Source organism: Maniola hyperantus, chromosome 4 (genome assembly GCF_902806685.2).
Source record: "Maniola hyperantus chromosome 4, iAphHyp1.2, whole genome shotgun sequence".
In the NCBI taxonomy this organism is placed as follows: domain Eukaryota; kingdom Metazoa; phylum Arthropoda; class Insecta; order Lepidoptera; family Nymphalidae; genus Maniola; species Maniola hyperantus.
In genome coordinates this window covers 15,098,132-15,122,011 of record NC_048539.1, presented here as the reverse complement: position 1 = coordinate 15,122,011, position 23,880 = coordinate 15,098,132, and the positions used below count along the sequence as shown (strand labels likewise).

The window sequence follows — 23,880 nt, the reverse complement described above, 5'->3', positions numbered from 1 at the left end:
AATAAACTAAACAACTCTACATCAAGTATCACTTCCCGGTTGCCTTCTAAACATCCTATACGTAATTCTAACTTATCCCTTATACCCGACGCGCCAAAACTAATATCACCCGCTAAGGAGAAATCTAAAACTTTGCCTCAAAATATCAATACTCCATCGCCAATAAGAGGGAGTAGTAGTTCGTCATCTATTTTTAAAACTCCCAAAATAACCGTAACTCCTGACAGTCCGAATAAGAGCCCTGGGAAAATGTCAGGACTAAATTTCATTCGGCGATCGCGGAGTACAAAATTATCAAGAAGTAATTCTTTGCTTCGGAGTATTACTGCAAGGCATATTGAAGAAGGGCTGGACGATACTGTTGCTGTGGTGACGGACTTATCCGAAGATTATGATAAGTTTGTTGATGACAATGGCGGTGAAAAAGAAGTTATCGGTGCTCTAATAAAGAAAAATGAAGAGCAAGTTGCAAATAGTCCTCTCAGCTTACGAAGGGCTTACCTCGATGTTGACGACGACGTCGCTGTACATTCTGGTAAGATATTAAATTAGTTGTTATACATCATTATAACTATTAAACTTTATGAGAGTGGAATAGAGTGAGGGAACTCTGTTTGATCCTGAATCGGCGATATGTAAAATATAAGTCTATGGATGACATGAAATCAAAGAAAAATAGGCTATTCATATGCTAGCATCAAATGTTACATTAAAGACGCCTGCCAGTGACGTCGAAACCCGACGTTTTGTTACAAGTTCCCCAACTTCGTTAACTTCATGATAATTTGTAAAAGCAAATTGTTGTAAATTAATGCAATTGGCAATGCTGTCCCATTAGTCTTTCATCATTATGTAAGCAAAAGAGCTCGTTAACCTTTATTGCGTATCTAAGCGAAATATAAGTTTGCTCTCTTCCTGATGTTACTCGTTAAATACGCATCAATGGTAAATGGTGGATCTGTATAAAATTCACTATGTTTTTAGTATTTTTGATTGTTTAATGTACATTAGCTTATCCCCGCGACTTTGACCGCGTTGGACTACACAAATTTCAAACCCATATTTTACTCCCTTAGGAGTGGAATTTTCAAAAATGTTTTCTCAGCGTATGTCTACTATAATAGCTATCTGCATGCCAAATATCAGCCCGGATCCGTACAGTAGTTTAAGCTGTGCGTTGATAGATCAGTCAGTCAGTCAGTCAGCTTTTCCTTTTATCTATACTATTATATAAAGAGGTAATGTCGTTAAGTTTGTTTGTAGGGGGTAATCTTTGGAACTACTGAACCGATTTTAAAAATTCTTTCACCAGTAGAAAGCTACATTATTCCTAAGTGACATAGGCTATATTATATACACGCGAGCGAAGCCGCGGGGATCATCTAGTATGTATATATAGAAGATTCATTAATAACAAGGACTGCAACTTTTAGCATCATGAGTAGATTTCAACAACCTCTCATATATTATAAGAAAGGGTCCATTATCCAAATTTTCCTTTTATATAAGTAGTGCTAAAGTGCAAAGACAAAGCTTATCGTGCAATGTCGCAATTCACTAACTAACAAGAACTAGCTGCTTGCCGACGACACATGTTATCCAACGAGATGACTTGTCGCTTTTGATCTTCATTGTTATCCAACAATTCATAATGCTACACTAATTGTTCAGCTAAGAGCTGACATTCAAACTAAAGCCTTTAGAACAACCGTTATGTCATTCCCAGGGTATACCATTAAGAAAAGTGGAAGTCATCGTAAAGGCAGAGTTACGATTTACGCTTATAAATAATGAAAATCATTATAAAAATGAGTTAGTGGTCATCTCGGTCGAAAGAATTTCGTCCAAGTGGTCGAGTTGCCTCCTTTCAATTTTATCTACTATTTTAATGGTGAACTCGCCCGGACTTACAAAGTTGCAGTGTTGTTGCTCTGCAGTTCAATTCTGTAGATTTTAAATAAAATGATCAATGAAACGAACAACGAGTTCTGACAAGACAGTATGAGCGATACATTAGATTCGCGAAACGCTTTTTTTGTATTTTACAGTATTTGAACACCTCAGTATTTTACTGTCGATGTCGCTCGAGTTGACTATTAAATAAACGGAGGAAATTGCAAGAGGGCAACTCGGCCATTCGGACGAAATTCTTTCGGTCGAGACGGACACTAAATCACCTAACGATCGTCGTCGTTATCTTCAACCGATAGACGTCCACAGCTAGACATGGCATATAAAAGTTCTTACAAGAGTATACTGTCAACGCTGCGCTTTCCAGTGCGTGGTCATTTTTTCAGCACCTTAGGACCCCAAAGTCTATTGGTTCTTCAAACTATGTATCACGCCCATTGCCACTTCAGCTTCACAACCCGTTGTTACTATACTCAGCAATGCAAGGATAACAAAATAAATTATTCTTTGAGAAGCGTACGCGAAATATTGAGGTAACGAAGGACGTTGTATCGACTCGTAAAATGCAGACGTTCACCGTTAAATCGTTAGTATTCAGTACGCACGAGACGTTCCAATATTTTACTTTCAAAGCCAGAAAATGTGTTACTCGACTATATTTTACATATTGTACATATCACTTTGCTGAGTGTTTGATAAGCTTTTTATTTACCTTTCGTGAGGAAACCTGCATACCTGAGAGTTCTCCATAATGTTCTCAAAGGTGTGTGATGTCTGCCAAACTGCACTTGGCCAGCATGGTATACTATGACCAAAACTCTGAGAGGAGACCCGTGCTCGTTGTGCCCCACCTCGTGAGCTGGCGATGATGATGATGATTATGAGTATCAAAAACTACCTAGTACTTAATTTGCGACTCTATCACCCAAAATACTTAATAACGCATAATATTATGTATATCTATATTTAAAAAAAATTGGGTCCTTAATATTATTATTGTTTTACAATTAAAACACGACGGACAATAACAGCTAATTGGGAACTTTTCTTATCTCTACCACATTACAGTACTTCCCTGTGCCCCTTATCTGGCTGTTATCAGAAAAGTCGTGATTGCACTTACTACACAATTTTGTCGTTCTGTTTTAAAAACCGAACGTAAACGTTATCAGATTAATTTTATTATTTATTATTTTTAGTTAAGTACTTAAGTATGTTATTATCCAAGGCCTATTCTATTTTGTACACGTTTTGTACGCCAAGAGGTGGAAAAATACTGTCTACGTTGACCGCTTCTACATAGTTAGCAAAGTTTTGTATGCAGCTACAACGACCATAAATTAATATTCAAGGCTAGCTTTTATATAACTTCGCCATCAATAATAAATTACGGCTCAAAACTTTCAGTCACATGATCTCCATTTTCTAAAGAATAGTATCACATTACATGATCTTTTATTGTTTGGCTTACGGCCAGTCGCTTTTCTCTTTCAGAATATTAAGTAGATACTTAATAGTTTTGATACAATAATAAATCCATACTAATATTACTAGTTTGGTGGCGCGCTCTTGGAAAGGCCTATGTCCAGCAGTGGACGCAAACAGGCTGATGGATTGGATTGGACTGGATTGACTAATATTATAAATGCGAAAGTGTATCTGTTTGTCTATTTAAACCTTTCCATTTTGACATTTGGTACTGAGGTAGCTTGCATCCCGGAGGTGGACATAGACTACTATTTATTCTAGAAAATCAAAGAGTTCCCACGGCATTTAAAAAAGCAGAAAGACGGACAGACGGACAGACAGACAGACAACAAAGTGGTCGAATAAGGGTTACTTTTTCCTTTTGAGGTACGAAACCAATACGAAACCCTAAAAAACTTACCCCGATAAAGTCGTGGGCATCATCGGTAAGTAGGCTTAGTATAAGACTTTAATGTTGTCGTTCTATAGTATTATTAATTCAATGACTTAAATAATATTTTTGAAGCGGAGCTTCATAACGGACGCATGGGGATCTGAATAGTAAATACATAAAGTACAGAGATCATTTCCTGCAACTAGAATAAACACAATTCGAAATGTTGATAGTTCAACGGTCATTTTCAGTTTCTCAGAAAAAGATATGGAATATAGAAGTTGGAACCGTTCCTTTGAACCGCTGAAAGTTCCTGGAGTCTTCACTAAAGTTCTGCGTTGTGCAGCGAACTGCAATAATTACGATGCAGTGAGTCACGGGTGCCAAGCTAAGCTATGTGGAAGTTTATTGGTTTAAGGTCGTTCACCCTAAGGGTGCAGCCATAGCGTTTTAATCACGTGAACAAAAGAATACACACATTAATGGTATATTTAGCAAGGTTCGGCTTTATAGACCGCATTTTTTTTTAAATGATTGTCAGAATGTTGCACGTTTCGTAAAGTCACCAGCTGTTGCCCGTTTTAAAAATCCTTTGGGAATGGGATTTTCCGAGATAGAAAGTGCCCTATGACACTTTCCAACTACATATAGGTATACAAAAAATCACGTTGATCCGTTGCTCCGTTACGACCTGATTGAAGGACAAATCAACAAACAAACACACTTTCGCATTTATAATATGGGTAGTGATTATTTAAAATTTCGTCCGGGGTAAATCATCAATCATCCAATAGCTTTAAGAAAAGGGATATACTATTGCGCTTAATTACATAGCCAATTAAGCGTAATTCTTAACGATTATTTATCACAAATCATTACAATTGCTAAATCACAAGTGCACCAGAGCAGAGATTCCAATTAGTTACTTTCTATTAGCAACTTTGTTTCACAACACTCGAAGCTATAAACTTTTGTAACTATTACACCCGCCCCCGCCTACATTGGGTACATTGTAAAAAAAAAAAAAAAATTGGGTACATTGTCTTACCCAATTCAAGTTGTTTGAATTGGGTAAAAAGCTGTGATAGCCTAGTGGTTAGGACGTCCGCCTTCTATTCGGAGGTCGGGGGTTCGATCCCGGGCACTCACCTCTAACTTTTCGGAGTTATGTGCGTTTTAATTAATTGAATATCACTTGTTTTAACGGTGAAGGAAAACATCGTGAGGAAACCTGCATGCCCTTTGAGAACATTATGTAGAACTCTCATTCTCCATAATGTTCTCAAAGGTGTGTGCAGTCTACCGATCCGCACATGGCCAGCGTGGTAGACTCTCAGAATACAGAATTCTGTATTCTGAGGGTAGACTATGGCCAAAACCCTTCTCACTCCGAGAGGAGACCCGTTCTCTGTAGTGAGCCGGCGATGGGTTGATCATGATGATGACATTGGGTACGTTTTTTGCTTACCTACTCTTAATCTGCCGAGCCGCTATATATTATACTTATTTTCTTCTAATATCATTGTATACTTAGCAAAAACTTACTGTTCTAGTCGCACGATAGGCGGTTAACACCAGCGTTACTTACTTAGCTTATGTACAGTACGCGGCTGAAAGTAATGTACATCGACCTTTAGAAGGTGATAGCAGATTTGTTGAGCGTTGTCCCTGTCGTTGAGACCGGCAAAACGTCATATAGGTATGAGTGACAGAGACAACGCCCTACAAAGCCGAAATGTCATTCTAAAGGCCGATGTACATTACTTTCGGCCGCGTACTGTATCAGCTATGACCATAAAACATTCAAACTAAAACTCAAATTATTTATTCAGAATTGGTAAAATTTTACGCTTCCTGATTGTCATAAATTTTTATTTGTAAGATGATATGATATAGTGGTGATAATTAATACGTACTTAAAACTAAAGCTACGAGGGTTCCAAACGCGCCCAGGTCTGAGAAGAGCCCACAACAAACTCAGCGGGGTATTCTTTTTATTATCACCACATTGACAACCATTAAGCAGCAAAGTGGGTTGCATAATTTTATTCAGTAGGTATTCATACCTACAAGATTAAGGTTCAAGATAAAAGTCCAAAATTAAAAACTGTGACTTGTAATTTTTTATTATTGACAATCAACGTTTAACGGTAAACGTAACGTAACTTTAACCGCCTGTCATGCAACTGAACTAGGTCTAATGACTTTTCGATACTGAATAAGTATGCTCAAAATTTACATAAAGAAATTTTTTTTCCAAATAAACTTTGTTTACGTAATCTTTAATAAGTACCTACTCTTGTATTTTTGTCAGTTTATGTATGTTTGTCTGTCAGTAATTTGTCACCTTTTGATGTCCAATTTTGACAAAATTGGTACAAGGGATTGCCGACATTCCGAAGACGAAGATACTCTCAGGGGGGTAAAATATGGGTTTGAAATTTACATTATGTAGTCAACGCGGACGAAGTCGCGAGCATAAGCTAGTTTCATAAAACTTCTGAGATGTCTTTCAGTATTTGTTTTAAAGTATGCAATATAATTTATGGAGTTCTAAAATTATAATTCAATGGTTCTAAATGGTCTTTTTGAACCAGATGCATTCTTAGAGTTAACTGTAAACATAGCTATAAAAAAACCGGCCAAGTGCGAGTTAGGCTCGCGCGACGAGGGTTCCGTACTACAGTCGTATTTTTTCGAAATTTTTCACTATAATTCAAAAACTACGATGCATAAAAATAAATAAAAATCTGTTTTAGAATGCACAGGTAAAGCCCCTTTCATATGATACCCCACTTGATATAGTTATCTTACTTCGAAAATTGAATATACTAATTATTAGTTCATGACGAGAATTTAATTTTTTTTGTGTGATGCAACCCTAAATTCACGGTTTTCAGATTTTTCCCCGAATGTCTGCTATAAGACCTATCTACCTGCCAAATTTCATGATTCTAGGTCAACGAGAAGTACCCTGTAGGTTTCTTGACAGACACACAGACAGACAAACAAAGTGATCCTATAAGGGTTCCGTTTTTCCTTTTGAGGTACTGAACCCTAAAAACAGGGCGTAGCTATAACTCCAAACGTGACAATACATCATACAATACAACCTAAGCAATAACCGTAATAGGTTCTAAAGAACATCTGTTCCTTTCACACGGAACGTCGGGACCCGGGATGCACAGTGCTTTACAATACACGACTATAATCTTCACCTACGATCCATACGTAATAAACTGAAAACGCAATTAATAAAATATCTCAATGCTCTAAATTATGGATCTTCTGATTAAAATAATATGATTGAAACAAACTAGCTAATATAAACAACAAATAATACACATAAATATATACACACTATACTACACACAAACAACAATACAGTGCATGTGTGTGTAACACACGCACCCACACAAACACACCTTAACACACGCACACACACTCTCGCATACATGCACACCACTATCACTTGTAAATTGTAATAGACACCGGTACATAACATGTCCGACCTTAGCGCACCAAATTGTAATAACATTTATTCAAGTTTTTAGAAATGGAGAAGGCAGCCCACTGTAATACAGTGTTTACTAGTGCAGGAGTTGCCCATTCATACGTCCTCAGTAAGCCTAGTCCTAGTCCTAGACCTAGACCTAGGTCTACTTAATTGTTATTACTTGTTTTTTATCTGTATTATTAATAATTTTTTGTGTTCCTTATATAATTTATGTCAGCACTCAGCAACTTAAAGTCAATAAATTATTTATACTTACCAACTACGATACCACGTCTACGATCAAAACCTTTTCAATTTTTAAACGCATTGGACTATTTTGGATGGGTATTGGGTAAAAAGTAAAAACTTCAAGGTCGCTGGCATGCTAATGAAAAAAAAAGTTAATAGTGCTCGGTGTGCTGATGGCTGTAAAAACTATGTTGATCCATACTAATATTATACATGCAAAAGTGTGTCTGTCTGTCTGCTAGCTTTTCACGGCTCAACAGTTTAACCGATTTTGATGAAATTTGGTGGCTACTTTTTAGCAAGGAAAATCAAAGAGTTTTCATGGGATTTTTAAATACCTAAATCCACAAAGGCAAATTTGCGGGCATCCTCTAGATTACAATATAATATGTTATTTAATTTTTTGATACATACTACAAATAATTTGAAAATCCAAAAAAAAACACTGTTATTTCATGGTTTTAAGTTTTCGCCTCTGTGGACAGTCCATACTGACTACCAATTTCTTACTCTGTCCTTCTACAGTCTAATATCATCAAGAAAGCTTGTGGTTTCCAACCATTGACTTCTATATTCCTACGTACTGTTAGGCGGATTGTTTATAGTGTGTTAAAGGAATAATGTTGATAGTCTGCACACCGCCTAGCACCCTCTGACATTTCTCCGAGAGTCTATGGTTTGGCATAGACTCTGGACTCTATGGTGAGGTTTGGAAGATGAATAGTTCATTGTACCGACTTACATAGATATTATATCCATGCTTCCGATATTCGAGATGATCGTGCAGAAGCCGTCTCGTGCTCATTACGTTTCAAAAGTTCACCTCCCTCGTACCGATAATATTGTTGGTTTGTCGTCACTCTGATATGTCGTGATATCAAACCTCCAGAGCTTTTACATGATTGCTACGCATTGCCTTATATCATAATCATATCATCGTATGTACAGGGCTATAAACAAACAAAATGGCACCGATTCAGTGGTGCTTTAGCTCCAATGCAACCTCAGTGACGTCTGGATTTCAAACGGGTCGTTCATTAGTATCCAAGAGGTGGCGCTGATTTATTTGGTTCCAAAACCGTGAAAAATTTTGTTCGCTTGGGCATATCTTGTCATTTATATATCGATGTTGCTACGTCTATTTATTTATGTTTGCTTAAAGAGTTATATACTAGTTATATGCTACCTAAGTTCTGTGATTTAGATAGGAATGGAATAAATATGGGTATTATAACTTCGTTTGCTAAAAAAGAAATACATTTAAGGTGTACGTTACTACGTATGCCAGTTAGTAATTATATAGGCCATTAAAAATAAAGGTTAAAGCTGAGCATATATTTTTGAAAATGATGCGTCCACGTGGCGTGGGAGAGAACTCGGTTAGATTTAACAGGAATGCAGTAATTATAATACATAATTATATGAGTATGTACTTTCAAACATTTTATTTACACATACTTACCTATTAGTAGTATAATCCACATAATAAAAAACAGTTTTTGGTAATATTTTATTATGTTGTATAGAACCAGGCTTTACTTTGCGGAAATCCATGAAATACAATTATACACATACAGCGGATTATAACATAAATTAAGCTTTTGGTTTATTGTATATTTTATTCTGTACCACCAATATCAGTCAACCATTTATGTTGGAAGTTGATAATATATTCTGTGCAGTCAACAGTCCAATAAAATGTCAGACGGGACTTTCGCTGCCCAAAACCTATAATTAGTCCACTTAAACCCTTGGGCCTTGGCCCCTCCAAATGCGAGGAGAAAAGCTAGTACCTTTATAAGGAGAGGTACTACTTTCTAAATAAGTAATAGGTATTTAGACGAGTATATACCTACTATTTTTAGGGTTCCGTACCTCAAAAGAAAAACAGAACCCTTATAGGATCACTTTGTTGTCTGTCTGTCTGTCTGTCTGTCGGTGTGTCAAGAAACCTACAGGGTACTTCCCGTTGACCTAGAATAATGAAATTTGGTAGGTAGGTAGGTCTTATAGCAGATATTCGGGGAAAAATCTGAAAACCGTGAATTTAGGGTTAGATCACACAAAAAAAAATTAGTTTATAGTCATGAACTAATAATTAGTATTTTTAATTTTCGAAGTAAGATAACTATATCAAGTGGGGTATCATATGAAAGGGAGTTTACCTGTGTATTCTAAAACAGATTTTTATTTATTTTTATGCATCACAGTTTTTGAATTATCGTGCAAAATGTCGAAAAAATACGACTGTAGTACGGAACCCTCAGTGCGCGAGCCTGGCTCGCACTTGGCCGGTTTTTTGTCCGTAGTAATATTAATATGTGCGAGCGCATGCGCAGCGGTCACGGGCGTCGTCGTGCGCAACGTCCGCCGGAAAGCACGCCGTGCTAGTATATCGCTGTGCTGGCTGTTACAAACAAAAACAACATTCTGATGACAATGCTGTTGTAAATTTGTAATATGAGAGAGATTAGGCCACTATAACACTAACAGCAACGCTAAATGTCTAAAATTGCAATATTTTGTTACAGTACGCGGCAGAAAATAATGTACATCAACAATTAGAAGGAGATAGCTGATTTGTAGAGCATTGTCTCTGTCGTTGAGACCGACAAAACACAACTATAGTTTACGTATAAACATCGCAGCCAGATCAATGCAATTAATATCGCCCAACGGCGAGGCTGATAAACTGACAAAGATGAATAGATATTTACATAACACAAATTACATATGATGAAAAGTGTCCTATCTTACCTATACACGCTGAAATTTTAATGGTTGTTTTCCCGAAGCAAAATGATTTTGTCGTGGTATTACAATCGATTTATAAATATAAAAAATTATTAGAGTCAAAAATGTCAAATTTACAATCGAGAAAAACAAAAATCGAATGAGACCTCGAACCAATAGTGATACCGCGTGCGTGCTAGTTTATGCCGTATCACTACGCGCGAGAGCTTATTTTGCTCTAAACTTTTTCACTTTATTGACAGCGCGGTTCGAGTGGATGTACTTACCTACTATTCACTTTACGTCTAGGGAGTTACTATTGTTTCTCACACTTTCGAGTTGTCGATTTTTTTAAAAATTATTTCAAAACAAAAACATTTGTATTTTTTAAGTTTAACTCAAAATTTCGATAGTACTACTGAGGGCGAATCGTTCAGCCGCGGGAAGACAACCACTAAAATTTCACCATGTATAATTAACTCTTAGTACTTGTACTTAGTGGTATACAGGCCTAATATTAATATAAGCAATACCTACCGGCTACCATGACCGCAGGATTATAACGATCATGGCCATTAATAACGAGGCTACAATAAATCAGTCTCGATTCGATATTCCTAGGAGTAAATATGAGATTGTTCCTACATTCGCTGCCACTTCGCTGTTGCGGTAATTAATAACTTATTTATTCACTATACCCCTATAATTTATGTCAGTATAAAGGTCAAGTAAATATTTATCTAAACATATTTATTGTGTAACTGTGATAGCTTTCTTTGACTTTGAAATTATATTTAAAGTAAAACTAGTAAGTATTCGCGAACTACCTTCGCGAGCACGTGGTATAAATACCATTTTTATTTGTACTTTACTGTCTTTGATAATATATACTAGGATTACATATATACTAGGATTATAGAATTATACTAGGATAATATATTTTGGATAGAGATTTGTCGATTTGCTCACCCAAGTACTTCATCGGGCAAAATCGATAAGACTAAATTTCTACAGTAGCTTTTGTTCTTCTTTGTAACAATTTCCCCTTCATAATTAATAGGTATTCATAATTATTTTTAAAAATCATAGCAATAGCTTTACGATAGATACTTAGTAAAGATTTCGTCATTCATTTGATCATCATCGATAGTTAAATCGAAATGGTATTGTTAAGGTGACGCAGGACGCTCGACCGAAATTGGCAGCGCACGTGGGTAACATGTTTGCTTTTCACTTGACATTGTATGAGAAAGTTGAGAGGCACGATGATTTTCACCGAAATCAAGCGCGCGAAAAGGGTTTAGGAAAAGTATTTTTGAGAAAAAACTGCTGAATTTATGTTTGCAAAGTAAAGTTATTTCAACTAATGAATAAATAAACTACGTCTAATGATAAATTGTTTTAGATTTTTTTTAGCCCTAATCTTATTTATTTACGCCTAAAGTTGTCATTAATTTAGTGTTAAAAAAGGAATCTTTTGAGCCACGTAACTTTTAAATCAATATTTTTTTCAATGTTTTATATATCAATAAACCTAGATAATGACGAGATAAATCGATATAATTCTTAGTTTTGTGCGTACAATATCGAATATTGTTGTAATTTCCCTCCTACGTTTGTATGAACAAAGCACCGAACTGAGTCCCCTTAAGATTATGTTGTGTTGTGACTATGAGAGTTGCGTTGCATTTTCAAATTTTTTACACAACTAATGTACCTACAGACTCAGTAGTTATTACACGTGTAAATAATAGTAGTTAGTTACTCTTAGATACGGGCAAATTTATATCTAGAGTCACAAATATAGATTGATTTATAAATGCTTTCAAATCGATTTAAATATCGCCGTAATACAGCTGATTGATGTACGAGTAAGTATTTATGCGTTTACTTCGACAGAATATTGCTTTGTTTTGCCCATGTAGACATTTCATAGGTATTTAGAATACCTATATTATAATTTAGAATTTATTTGTCAATTACTGCATTATAGCGATTTTAAGTATTGTTACTTTTTTGGAACAGCTCTTTTAACGTCTTATTATAAAAAGTACCTAAGTAGAAGTAGGTGCCTAAGCAAAAAGCACAAATCGTGTTAGAATGTTTTAACTCTTCAGCAGATATAATATTTTTGTATGTGCTTAGTATCTTAATAAGAACTAGTACAAAAGCGCCTGCTGCTTTGTTCCCATCGGGCACAGACGTCGGGATTTCGAATAATCCAGCCTTATTGAAAAGGAAGCTCTGTAAAAAAATCAGCTTTCTGAGTTCAAGGGTTTGGGTTGGATGTTGATGAATCAGTCAGTGGCTTGCAAATATGTCGTACTAGATGATGCCCGCGACTTCATACGCGTACATTTAGGTTTTTAATAATCCCGTGGGAGCTCTTTGATTTTCCGGGATAAAAAGTAGCCCATGTCACTCTCCAGGTCTTTATCTATACCCATCCAAAAAATCACGTCAATCCGTTGCATCGTTGCGACATGATTGAAGGACAAACCAATAAACCAACAAACAAACACACTTTCGCATTTATAATAAGGGTAGGTACTGATTTAGATTAACGTATGTACGTACGTACGGAGGGATATGCCTCCTTGTTTTTAATTCGAAACGCTAGGATATGAACGCCCTTCCGGCTTCAGGTTTCCCCCCAATTTTAATATGGGTACCTTCAAGTTAAGAGTGAATAGGCATCTTCTGGGCAAGCGCGCTCCATCTTAGGCTGCATCATCACTTGCCAACAGGTTTAATTGTAGCCAAGCGCTTGTCTATAAATTAAAAAAAAAAGATTATAATATTATGTAGGGTTTGCTAAATGTCCTGATAGCTGATTTTAACAGTTCTTTCGTTCTTTGCAGACACATCCTACGAGAAGGCATGTCGGCGCGGTTCTGCCCCCAGTACGCCAGTGCCGGGCGCGCAGGCGCAGCACAGCCCGTCGCGCCTCGCTTCCTTCTTCTTCTCCAAGAGGTCCTTCCGAAGCAACCCGCTCAAGCGGACCAAGTCCGCCACCAAGCTAGAGAGGGAACGAGCGGCGGCGGCGGTTCCAACACACCCGGCTTCGCATGCTTTGCGAACCTCAAGGTATACAAATAGGTACTACCTAAACTTAAACAAAAAAGCGACCAGTGCGGCTTGGACTCGTACACAAAGAGTACCGTACTTTAACTGGAAGGCTGAGGTATCTTCTGATATCGCTTAAGATTTTAATCGCTGAACACAAGTGACCATGATAATGGGGCATGCTCATGATGAGCATGATTTTCTGAAAGATTTTTCTGTAATTTCATGATTATATAAGATTTTCTGCTGAAAGATTAAGATTTCTGAAAAAATAATTAGGATTATAAGATTATAATTTCTGTAAGATTTCTAAAAGGTTTTCTTAAATTTCCTGATTCGAAGATTTTTTAAATTGCACGATTTTTCTGAAATTTCACCCGAGCAGAGCTCAGCTAATAGGTACGATATTTTGGACAAGGGCTAACTTGCATCTGAATAAATAAATAAAAAAACCCATATCGTTAGGTACCATGATTTTTTCAAACGGTCATCTTAGCGACGAGGAAAAGATAGTGTTTTACCTTTGAGGTAAAGCGAATACGTAGCAAAATACGACCCTAAAAATGAAGAAGTTTTTCACGACCAACGCGATAACAAGGGGAGCCCTTGCCATGAAAACTTTATTGAGCAGCAAATTATACCGTCATAGGGCTATAACAAAGACATTTAAGTAATGACAATGAGAATGGTTAGTGTCGTGCTGCCACCATGTTGAGGTGTTGTAATTTCATTAGGAGTGTCGACTGTCGCCCCTCCCTTTACTGAGGTGCTTTATATTTGCTCAACGTCGACTATAAACACGAAACTTCTACGTACAAATTAATTAGATATACCTACATAGGAGCTCAGTTCAAAGGCATATTTCACTCTATTGCAGCGCAGAGCGCTATATAGGTAGTATATTAATTTTATGGGCTTAGGAATTTCTACTATATTTCAACAAAAAACCTAGTAAGTAGTATTTTCTAAGGCATGTCTAACAGTTGTTATGAGACGTACCTATATTAAAATACTTGTAGTCATCGATAAGAGTTGATTGTTTAGTATTTTACTCACGACATAACGGAGACTGTGTACCAGTGTATGCGTTTAGAGATGATATAAGATTACGTAAATGTTCTCGTTTGTTTGTATCTCTGTTACAATTGCCATCAACAATTTCTCTGAATCGACGTGATGATCCTATATTCCTATCACCTCAGAACAGCTACCTGTTTAGACATATTTTGTGGCAACAGGTTAGGTTGCATTGCAGTAGATCTGTATCTGTAGATCAATGATGAGCCAAGACATATATTACGGTTATAGACGGCCAGCGGGATGATTCGCTAAACTCGAATTTATTTTTAATCCATTGAACGTTTTCTACGAATAATTATTTTATTTCAGCATAGTAAATTAAAAAGAACAACCGCCGAGTTTCTTGCTGGTTCTTCTCGGTAGGAACGGCATTCCGAACCAGTGGTAAATTAAAACTGCCTGACGATTCAAAAGCACTTGTAATAATTCAGTGAAGCAGCAATGTAGAAACAACCAATGTCAAATGAGCTCGTTGGTTATCAATCGCATATCATTCACTGTTGAACACTGAGTTAGCGAATCACCCCGCTGAAGGTGGACATGACAGCGCCAGTTGGTTTATTAAAAAAACCCCCTCGCTTATTTCCAGATCTCATGAAAGTCTACTATCAGCGCACTCACCGGCTGTATCCACAATGGATCTCGGACCACCTAATCAGGTAAGAAAATCTCAACTTCAGCATTATTAGGAGTTTCAATACTCCAATAAAGGTTAAGTTCAACGCTCAGTCACTTTCAATACTCTGAATCATACTTAATTTACGAGTATAATAGCCGGTCGTATCGCAATACTTAGCGGTATCTTTGTAACCGGTATATGCGTCATGGTAAGTTAAGCGCATGTTTTTGAAAAATAGGTCTACCGAAATGTACCTCAATTTTTTAAGGACAAGTATTCTTGTCTGTTGTAGTTTTTAGGGTTCCGTACCTCAAAAGGAAAAACGGAACCCTTATAGGATCACTTTGTTGTCTGTCTGTCTGTCTGTCAAGAAACGTACAGGGTACTTCCCGTTGACCTAGAATCATGAAATTTGGCAGGTAGGTATATCTTATAGCTGACATTTGGGGAAAAATCTGAAAACCGTGAATTTAGGGTTAGATCACACAAAAAAAATTAAATTGTGGTCATGAACTAATAATTAGTATTTTCAACTTCCGAAGTGAGTGACTATATCAAGTGGGGTATCATATGCAAGGTCTTCACCTGTACATTCTAAAACAGATTTTTATTTATTTATATGCATCATAGTTTTTGAATTATCGTGCAAAATATCGAAAAAATACGACTGTAGTACGGAACCCTCATTGCGCGAGCCTGACTCGCACTTGGCCGGTTTTTTACCTACAACTTGTTAACTGCTACATAAAAACTCATCATCATAATCAACTAATCGCCATTGGGCCACTACTAAGCACAGTTTTCCCAGTGCGGATCCGAATAAACCTTTCAATAAAAAACTGCATTACGGAGGTATGATTGATTATAAACAAAAAATCATGTCCAAGAAGAGTTGAGAGAGACAGGGAGTTTCAATAAGTACTAATTGACTTAATGTAATTTTTATATGAAGAAATAGAATGGTGAAGGAAAACATCGTGAAACCAGCATATTTGAGAGTTCTCCATAATCTTCTTACAGGTGTGTGAAGACTGCCAATCCGCACTGGGAGAACTGTGCTTAGTAGTGGCCCAGTGGCGATAAGTTGATTATGATGACGATGATTATTATTCTAAGAGTTTGTATGTTTGGGGTTCTCGGTGGAACCAATGAGCCGAATCTGAAAATTCTTTCACAGCTACATTATCCACGATTAATAATTTATGCCACACAGAACAGACGAAGTTGTGAGCTTCAGAGCTAATGCAATGTAAATTTGTTAATTTTCAGGTGGAAATTCGAGCATTACACTCATCGGTACTGAGCAGGCCCCACTGTTTCGCTCTAAGTGCAGAAAATCGTGCACCGCGTTATTTTGCGTGTGCGTCGCGGAAGGAACGTGATCGATGGATCTATAGGTAAGTCATACCTACCGAACTCTAACGGTAAAATCTATAGAGCGCACTCTGACTTTGCTTAGACTTGAGACAGAGTTAAAACGAGGCAGAGATATATCTCTCATATAAATCTGTCTCGTTTTAACTCAATCTTAAGTCTAAGCAAAGACAAAGTGCGCTATATAGATCTCAGCCTAAATATCCGGCGGTCAGGGAGGGAACTGGGACCTGAAAAGGTCTTAGGTTCAACTTTAAAGTCCACTTATTGCACTATTGTCGTCTAAACACAAGCTTTTGCTAAAGGAGAAAGGGGAAATAAGTAATTTTTAAGACCATGTCTAATTTTCTTTCCTAACAAAATACCTCAAAAAGGTAGAGCTCTTTTCGAAAAACCCAAGATTGTAATGCATGGCGAGCCTTAAGAAAAACTGGCACAGAACTGGCACTGGGACAGATTTGCAGAAAATCAAGAATAGCTTTGATAATTGAATGATAGAAAAGATAATTAATGATGTACCTACTGAATAATTATATCTACTATATTCTATATATTCTATACTATTGGGTTACGAAAGGAAAATTTCGATCTATGAATAAATGAATATGATTCCTTTGTGATAGCTTTAAAAATTGCGTAGGTGAAATAATGGAAGATATTTGATCCGACAAGGCGTCGTTGCTACTTTCTCCCCCTCAATATTATTATGCGATTCATGGCGTATTATTACGAAATTCATATAAGTATGAATATATGTATTCGTCAAAGGCTCGGACGGACTTTCAAAAGGAATCAACTTCTTTATGCAATTTTCCCGGTTTGATGAACCTTATTTATTTTGGTACTAGATGATGCCCAGACTTCGTCGGCGTGGATTTAGAATTTTAAAAATCCCGTGGAACCTCTTTGATTTTCTGGGATCAAAAGTAGCCTTTGTCCTTCCCCAGGTATATTGGGCTACTTTTTATCCTTGAAAATTAAATAAAAAAAGAGGGGTTCAATTCTTACAAAACCTCGACGAATTTTTGGACATTGGGGCCGATTCTCTTGTACACAATCTCTAAACTAAACCAAAATAACAGATCTAAATCTAGTGCTATCCTTTTCTGCAGGAAAAATTATGAAAGGGATAGCAATAGATTTAGACATATCATTTTAGTTTAGTTTAGAGATTGTGTACAACGGAATTAGCCTCAATATCTAATTATATCAAAATAACTAAGTTTTGTGCAAAATTTGCCTTGAACAAAGATTTTTTTAGTGCAAGATAGGTTGGCGCTTGCGACAACGACGAAAAGGTAATGACGAGGTCTTTGGAGCGTGACTGCCTTCTTGGAGATCTAATTTATTCTTCTTCTTTCTTGAATAATAATACGGTACCTCTATTTTGGACTTACCTTTAAACAAGTTTAAAAAATCTATTAAAAGTATGCTCCTGAAAAAAGCATATTACACAATTGAAGATTATCTAAATGGTAAAAGAGCGTGGATTTGACCTGCAGCTTGTTCCAGCAACGCACAGGACTGCAAATACTTTTTTATATATGGCATAATATTGTATATCAAATATTTGAAAAGAGCAACCGCCGAGTTTCTTGCTGGTTCTTCTCGGTAGGAAAGGCATTCAGAACCAGTGGTAGATGCATCCGACGATTCAAAAGTACTTGTGAAAGTTTACTTTTTGGTGCCGGTGCCAAAATTAGCTTTAGCTGCGCGAATCGTCTAGACTTCATATTTTTAAGAGACTCCACAATGGCACCTCATTGGCACCGACCCCAAAAAATATTATTATGGAACTATATTAACTCTTGTATACATAATATATTCGGTAATAAATTAAATTATTTTTAATGTTTGTGTATCGAAGTCGGTTTTTATTTTTTTTTTGTTAAAAATTTTTATTTCACAATTTTTAGTGGCCCTATGGTATTAAAATATGCTATGCCTGGTTAAAAATCTACTGTTTACTAAGCTATTACACTGATCGCGAGCAATTTACACTTATCCGTTGAGGAGTTCCATTATTTATCTTCGAAGATGTTCATCAGATCTTCACCAAATTTAAATGGGACCAACTTTGAAGTATTTCTTGACCCTTTCAAACAAAAAAAGAATTTTCAAAATCGGTCCAGGCGTCTTCGAGTAATCCGGTAACACATAAAAATAAAAAATAAAAAAGATTTCGACGAATTGAGAACCTCCTCCTTTTTTTGAAGTCGGTTAATTAATTGATTGTGTTATTATTACTTTCAGTTTAAGACAAGCGGCGCGGCCGGACGAGATCCGCACGCGACGCTGCGAGCGGACGGTCAAGTTGTGGCTGCTGGAGGCTAAGGCCATCCCGCCCAAGAAACGATACTACTGCGAAATACTCCTCGACGATACTTTGTATGCGAGGTTAGTCAATGTACATTAAACCATCAATCCATAAAAGGGAAATGCCCAGTCGACAAAGGGGTTCTGGCCAAAGTATAGTTCGCGACAGGTCGAGATGGAAATCGGGGTATAGTATCTGTCGCGTACTATAGTCCATGAATGAAAGACATTGCATTATAATTGAAATCTAAATAATATACGTATATAAAACAAAAAGGTGACTGACTGACTGATCTCTCAACGCACAGCTCAAACTACTGGAGGTTTTGATCCAATTTATCCAAAATAAACGTTATACTTTTGTAGTTTATTGTTTTGAGATATTTATTTTGACGGACTTACAGGAAAATTAAGCACAATTCGTAAACTGGCAGTAACTAGTAACGTAGACGTCGAATTATGCATCGGCGTGAACTCCACCTTGCTCTATTGAGAAGTGAAATAATAAAACCAATGCCAAACCTTCAAAACATTTAAACATTCCTATAATACATATTATATTCATAGAAGTGATGATTTTATGCCTAGACCACAAAATGTACGCCCAAAAACCGCCGCCGCCGAAATTCTTGCTTGTTCTTCTCGGCAGGAAAGGCATTCCGAACCAGTGATAGATGCATTTGACGATTCAAAAGTACTTGTAAAAGTTTAATTTAATAAAAAATGTTTTTAGTTATTTATTCCCCATCCTTTCAACTATCTACATACCAAAAATCAAGTCGATTGATTGCTTAGTTAGGGCGTGAAGGAAGTACATGCAAACAAACACACTTTTTATAATCTTAGTATAGAAGTATAGATTGTGATAAAACAAATTATTTCCAGGCATCGATATAAATAACAAGATATGCCCAAGCGAACAAAATTTTTCACGGTTTTGGAACCAAATAAATCAACGCCACCTCTTAGATACTAATGAACGACTCGTTTAAAATCCAGACGTCACTGAGGTTGCATTGGTGCTTTAGCACTGAATCGGTGTTTCTGCGGTGAATCTGCCATTTTATTTGTTATATAATAGCCCTGTCCATACGAAGTAATATATAAGTCAATGATTTCCAGGTCGTCGTCGAAGCTGAAGTCGGAGCTGTGCTTCTGGGGCGAAGTATACGAGTTCAGCGGCCTGCCCGCCGTGCGCGCTATACATGTCAACGTCTACCGAGAACCCGAGAGGCGAGCGCGCAAGCGGGACAAACACGCCCTAGTCGGTAAGATGACCTATGTACTATTAGAATGAAAACTACTTTGATATACTTTAGAACGCTTTTATTCACTGTTCACATAGTAATTATTATTTATATCAACACAAGAGCAAACACCACTTTTTACGCGCCATTTCAGAGTGACATTTCGCATAGATGCTACTCCGTAGAGCACGCTACAGATAATCACCTAGTTTTTATGCCGTCTAACAGTACATATGTGTTTCCTACCATTTACAACCCGGGTATCTTTAAAACAAGAGTGAATAGGCATCTTCTAGGTAAACGCGTCCCATCTTAGGCCGCATCATTACTTTCCATCAGGTGTGATTGTGGTCAAGCGTTTTCCTATAATGAATAAAAAAAAATCTGCTCATTGTTTTTTTTTTTCAATTTATTATCAACATACAAAAAATATATTAGGTAGCACGCATTGCAAAAAAAACCACAGAGGTTTGACCCTCAATGCGTTAGTCTGCGTATTAAATCATGCATACTTATCATAATAATTATAAATGTACAATCTAGCTTAATTTTAAAAACAAAGAACAGATAATATAATTTTAACAAATTAAATTTGACTCGCTCCAGCAATGCACGGGGCTGCAATGGCTTGTATAGTACAGTATAATAACATATGAATACGGTATAATAATATGAAAAATTAAAAAGAGCAACCGCCGAGTTTCTTGCTGGTTCTTCTCGGTGGGAACGGCGTTCCGAACCAGTGGTAAATTAAAACTACCTGACTATTCATAAACACTTGTAAAAAGTTTACTTGAATAAAAAAACATTCTATTCTATTCTATTCTAACAAATGAAAATAAAAAATATAACAAAAAAAAAACGATATTAAAATACTTAAATTAAATAATAGTAAAAGGCTACTCATTCAATTTTAAATTATCATTCATTCATTGTACTGTTTTTTTTGTTGTGGTGTCTTCTTGACAAACTCGGCCTTGCAGCATCTGGATTCATCTCTACGTTGGTGCTAGGTGTAAGATTTGGTGATTGGGGGGGTGTCATATCCAGTGGGTCTTCTATCTCTCTTCGCTCTGGGCTGGTTTCCGCACTTAAACATTTCTGTCTGTTGTGCGTGGATGGGGTATCGTATCCTGTGGTTGTATGTCGTGTCCGATGTGTCGTCCTCTTCGTCGCCCCTAGTGCCCTCGTTGGGAGGTACCGTTGATACGTGAAGTAGGAGCTCACGGGGCAGCGGACGCCCGTCTGGCCTCTTTCTGGCTCTAAGAAAAATTTAATTAACAAATGACAGTATAGATGGCGCTGACAACTTAAACGTCACGTGTTCAACCGTTTTTTGGTTAGTCCATAATATTAATCTCGAATTATATTTTTTTGCTATGAGAACGTCAAATTTTGACCATTTCAATTTTTGGAAAAAGGTACATTTACGTTTTGTATTTATGTGCCTTTTATTATAAATTCCGAAAATTGCTAATGCGCGTGGCCGCTATTTTAGTGACATTCACGTCAGTACTAGGGTGAAGTTTCGAGCTGATGGTAAATTTTTATTTCGGCTGACGTCAAAATGACGTCATTTCGATGTTAATGAGACATGGTTCCAGCGTAATAGCAATTTGCGGGACTTATACGCTATGTCAACGTGAGTCGTGAACCGTAGGCGAGCGTGCAAGCGGGACTAACGCGCCCTCCTTGGTAAGATGACCTGTTTACAGCGGTTTAAGTATCTACAAGGTCCATACATATTATTCCATATTGCGATATTAATATTATACATGGGAAAGTGCGTCTGTCTGTCTGCCAGCCTTTTACGGACCAACAGTTTAACCGATTTGATGAAATTCGGTACAGAGTTTACTTGCATCCCGGGATAGGACAAAGGCTACTTTTTATCCCGGAAAATTAAAGTGTGCCTACGGGATTTTTTAAAAACTAAATTCACACGGACGAAATCGCGGGCATCATATAGTCTAGTTTGAAATAAGTGATAGTCTAGTTGAATTAAGAAAATCAGAAATACAATGTAAAGCAAAGCAAAAATACAAGAAGCTTCAGATGCAGCGCGGAAAATAAGAGCCAAGGTCCTTATTTTAATTTAGAAGTAATTATTGCTTAGGTGTTAAGTTTTATTTTAGGAAATAAATAAATAAATATTTTTTCAAATCCTTTTAATTACATATACTGTCCATGACAAGAGGTTAAAATATAAAAAAATTGCAATCGTTATTTAAACTTTATGTTCATGTTGGTTTATAATAAACTGAAGTTGGAAGTTGTTGATATTCGTACTGATTCCGAGCGCAACTAAAATTTAGAGTATTGCATCTATTTCTTACCAGTGTAATAAGAAAAGGACAGATACGACATTTTGTTAGTGACCCGCGCTATCCCGCACTAGATTAGCGCGGGGCTGTGATACCTACTATGTCAAATTAAGATAAAAAAAAATAGACTTATTGCCTACAATACCTACATGATGTTAATTTTTATTTTTGAATAAATATTTTTGTTTTTATTTAAAAAAATCTTTTCGAATCTTGTTTTATTTACTGTACAAGAAGTCTTAAATATAAATATTTTGCGGATGTTCTTAAACTTGATGTTCAAGTGTTAAGAATTAAGATTTATAATAAACTGAAGTTGATATTAGAAAACATTTTCTACATTTCGTAATAAAAAACATACATTAGATATTTGCGTTCTTTTCTTACTCATGTAATATATGAAAAGGACAGACAGTTTGTCAATTTTAAATTTAATTTAAAGCTGTCAAACCTCGTGACTTTAGACTATTTTTTAAATTTGTAGCGTGTACTGAAATTTTGAGTACCTATTTAAATGTAAAATTCATGCTACCTACTATCCTACATGAATGCCTATCTAGTATTAACGTTCTTTTGTCCATTGTTCTGTCACTTCTGGTCTCTAAGGAAAATTCAAGTTAACAAACGGCAATGTAGATGGCGCTGTAAACTTTTACGTCGCTTGTTCAACCGTGCTGGGTCGCACGATAATATCATCAGATATCGAACGATTGACTTAATGATCTTAAAAAAGTTAGACCTGTCAAATTGAATTTTTGGAAAAAGGTACGTTTTGTAATTATGTGCCTTTTATTAGTTTGTACTTTCAACTTTGTTTACAATAATGCATCATCGATCGTCCCCGACCATCACGATCTAGATTCTAGATCTACCATGATTATTATTGATTACACAAGTCACAAATATTACGAAGAATTATCCGATTCTGAAAATTTCGTACTATCCCAGTGCTATAGGCTATAAAATATAATTTTTGACCGACTTCCAAAAAGGGGGTGGTTCTCAATTAGGCCCGTTTTTCTTAATGTATGTTCACCGATTTTTTCAAAGTTTCTGGACCGATTTGCAATTTTTATTTTTAAATCAACAGGGGATGTTTCCGTGGTGGTTCCATAAAATTTTCTGGATCCTACTCCTCAATCCTGATGCTGCAGGGTTGCTACCCGCCTAAGTTATCAAGATTCAGGAAGTGTACATAGTGAATTAAAGTTGTAGGTACCAAGCAACGACTTTATGCTTGGCCTCCAAGTTCCAACTCCTCAACCCTGATGATGTAGGGTACAGCACTCCTAAAATATAGTGATTTAGGAACTGCGGATGATGCAATATTATTTTTGGTGGCAAACAGAGACTACACCAATGAACTTCGGATCCCAACTCCTCAACCCTAATGCTACAAGGTACTGAACTCCTAAGCCGTGAGGATTCGGGAATTACTGATGGTGAATTGATATTTAAGGTATCAAGCAACAGCTTCATGATTACACTCCAAGGCCGAACTCCTCAAACCCGATGATGGATGGTACAGCACTCCTAAACTATAGAGATTCAGGAACTGTTCCTGGTGAAATAATATTGTAAATGCCGAGCATAGACTTTGTTGT

At 36.6% G+C, this 23,880-nt stretch overlaps 1 protein-coding gene across 1 annotated transcript in view; it reads left to right on the top strand.

The window, feature by feature from the left end:
- Positions 1-23,880, top strand: part of raskol (Ras GTPase-activating protein raskol) — a 173,474-nt gene that overhangs the window by 134,537 nt on the left and 15,057 nt on the right. The window contains exons 5-9 of the mRNA XM_069498086.1: positions 13,112-13,337; positions 14,986-15,055; positions 16,285-16,412; positions 18,643-18,786; positions 19,828-19,973. Of these exons, the coding sequence (XP_069354187.1) occupies positions 13,112-13,337; positions 14,986-15,055; positions 16,285-16,412; positions 18,643-18,786; positions 19,828-19,973 (714 nt within the window). The remainder of the gene's footprint in view (positions 1-13,111; positions 13,338-14,985; positions 15,056-16,284; positions 16,413-18,642; positions 18,787-19,827; positions 19,974-23,880) is intronic.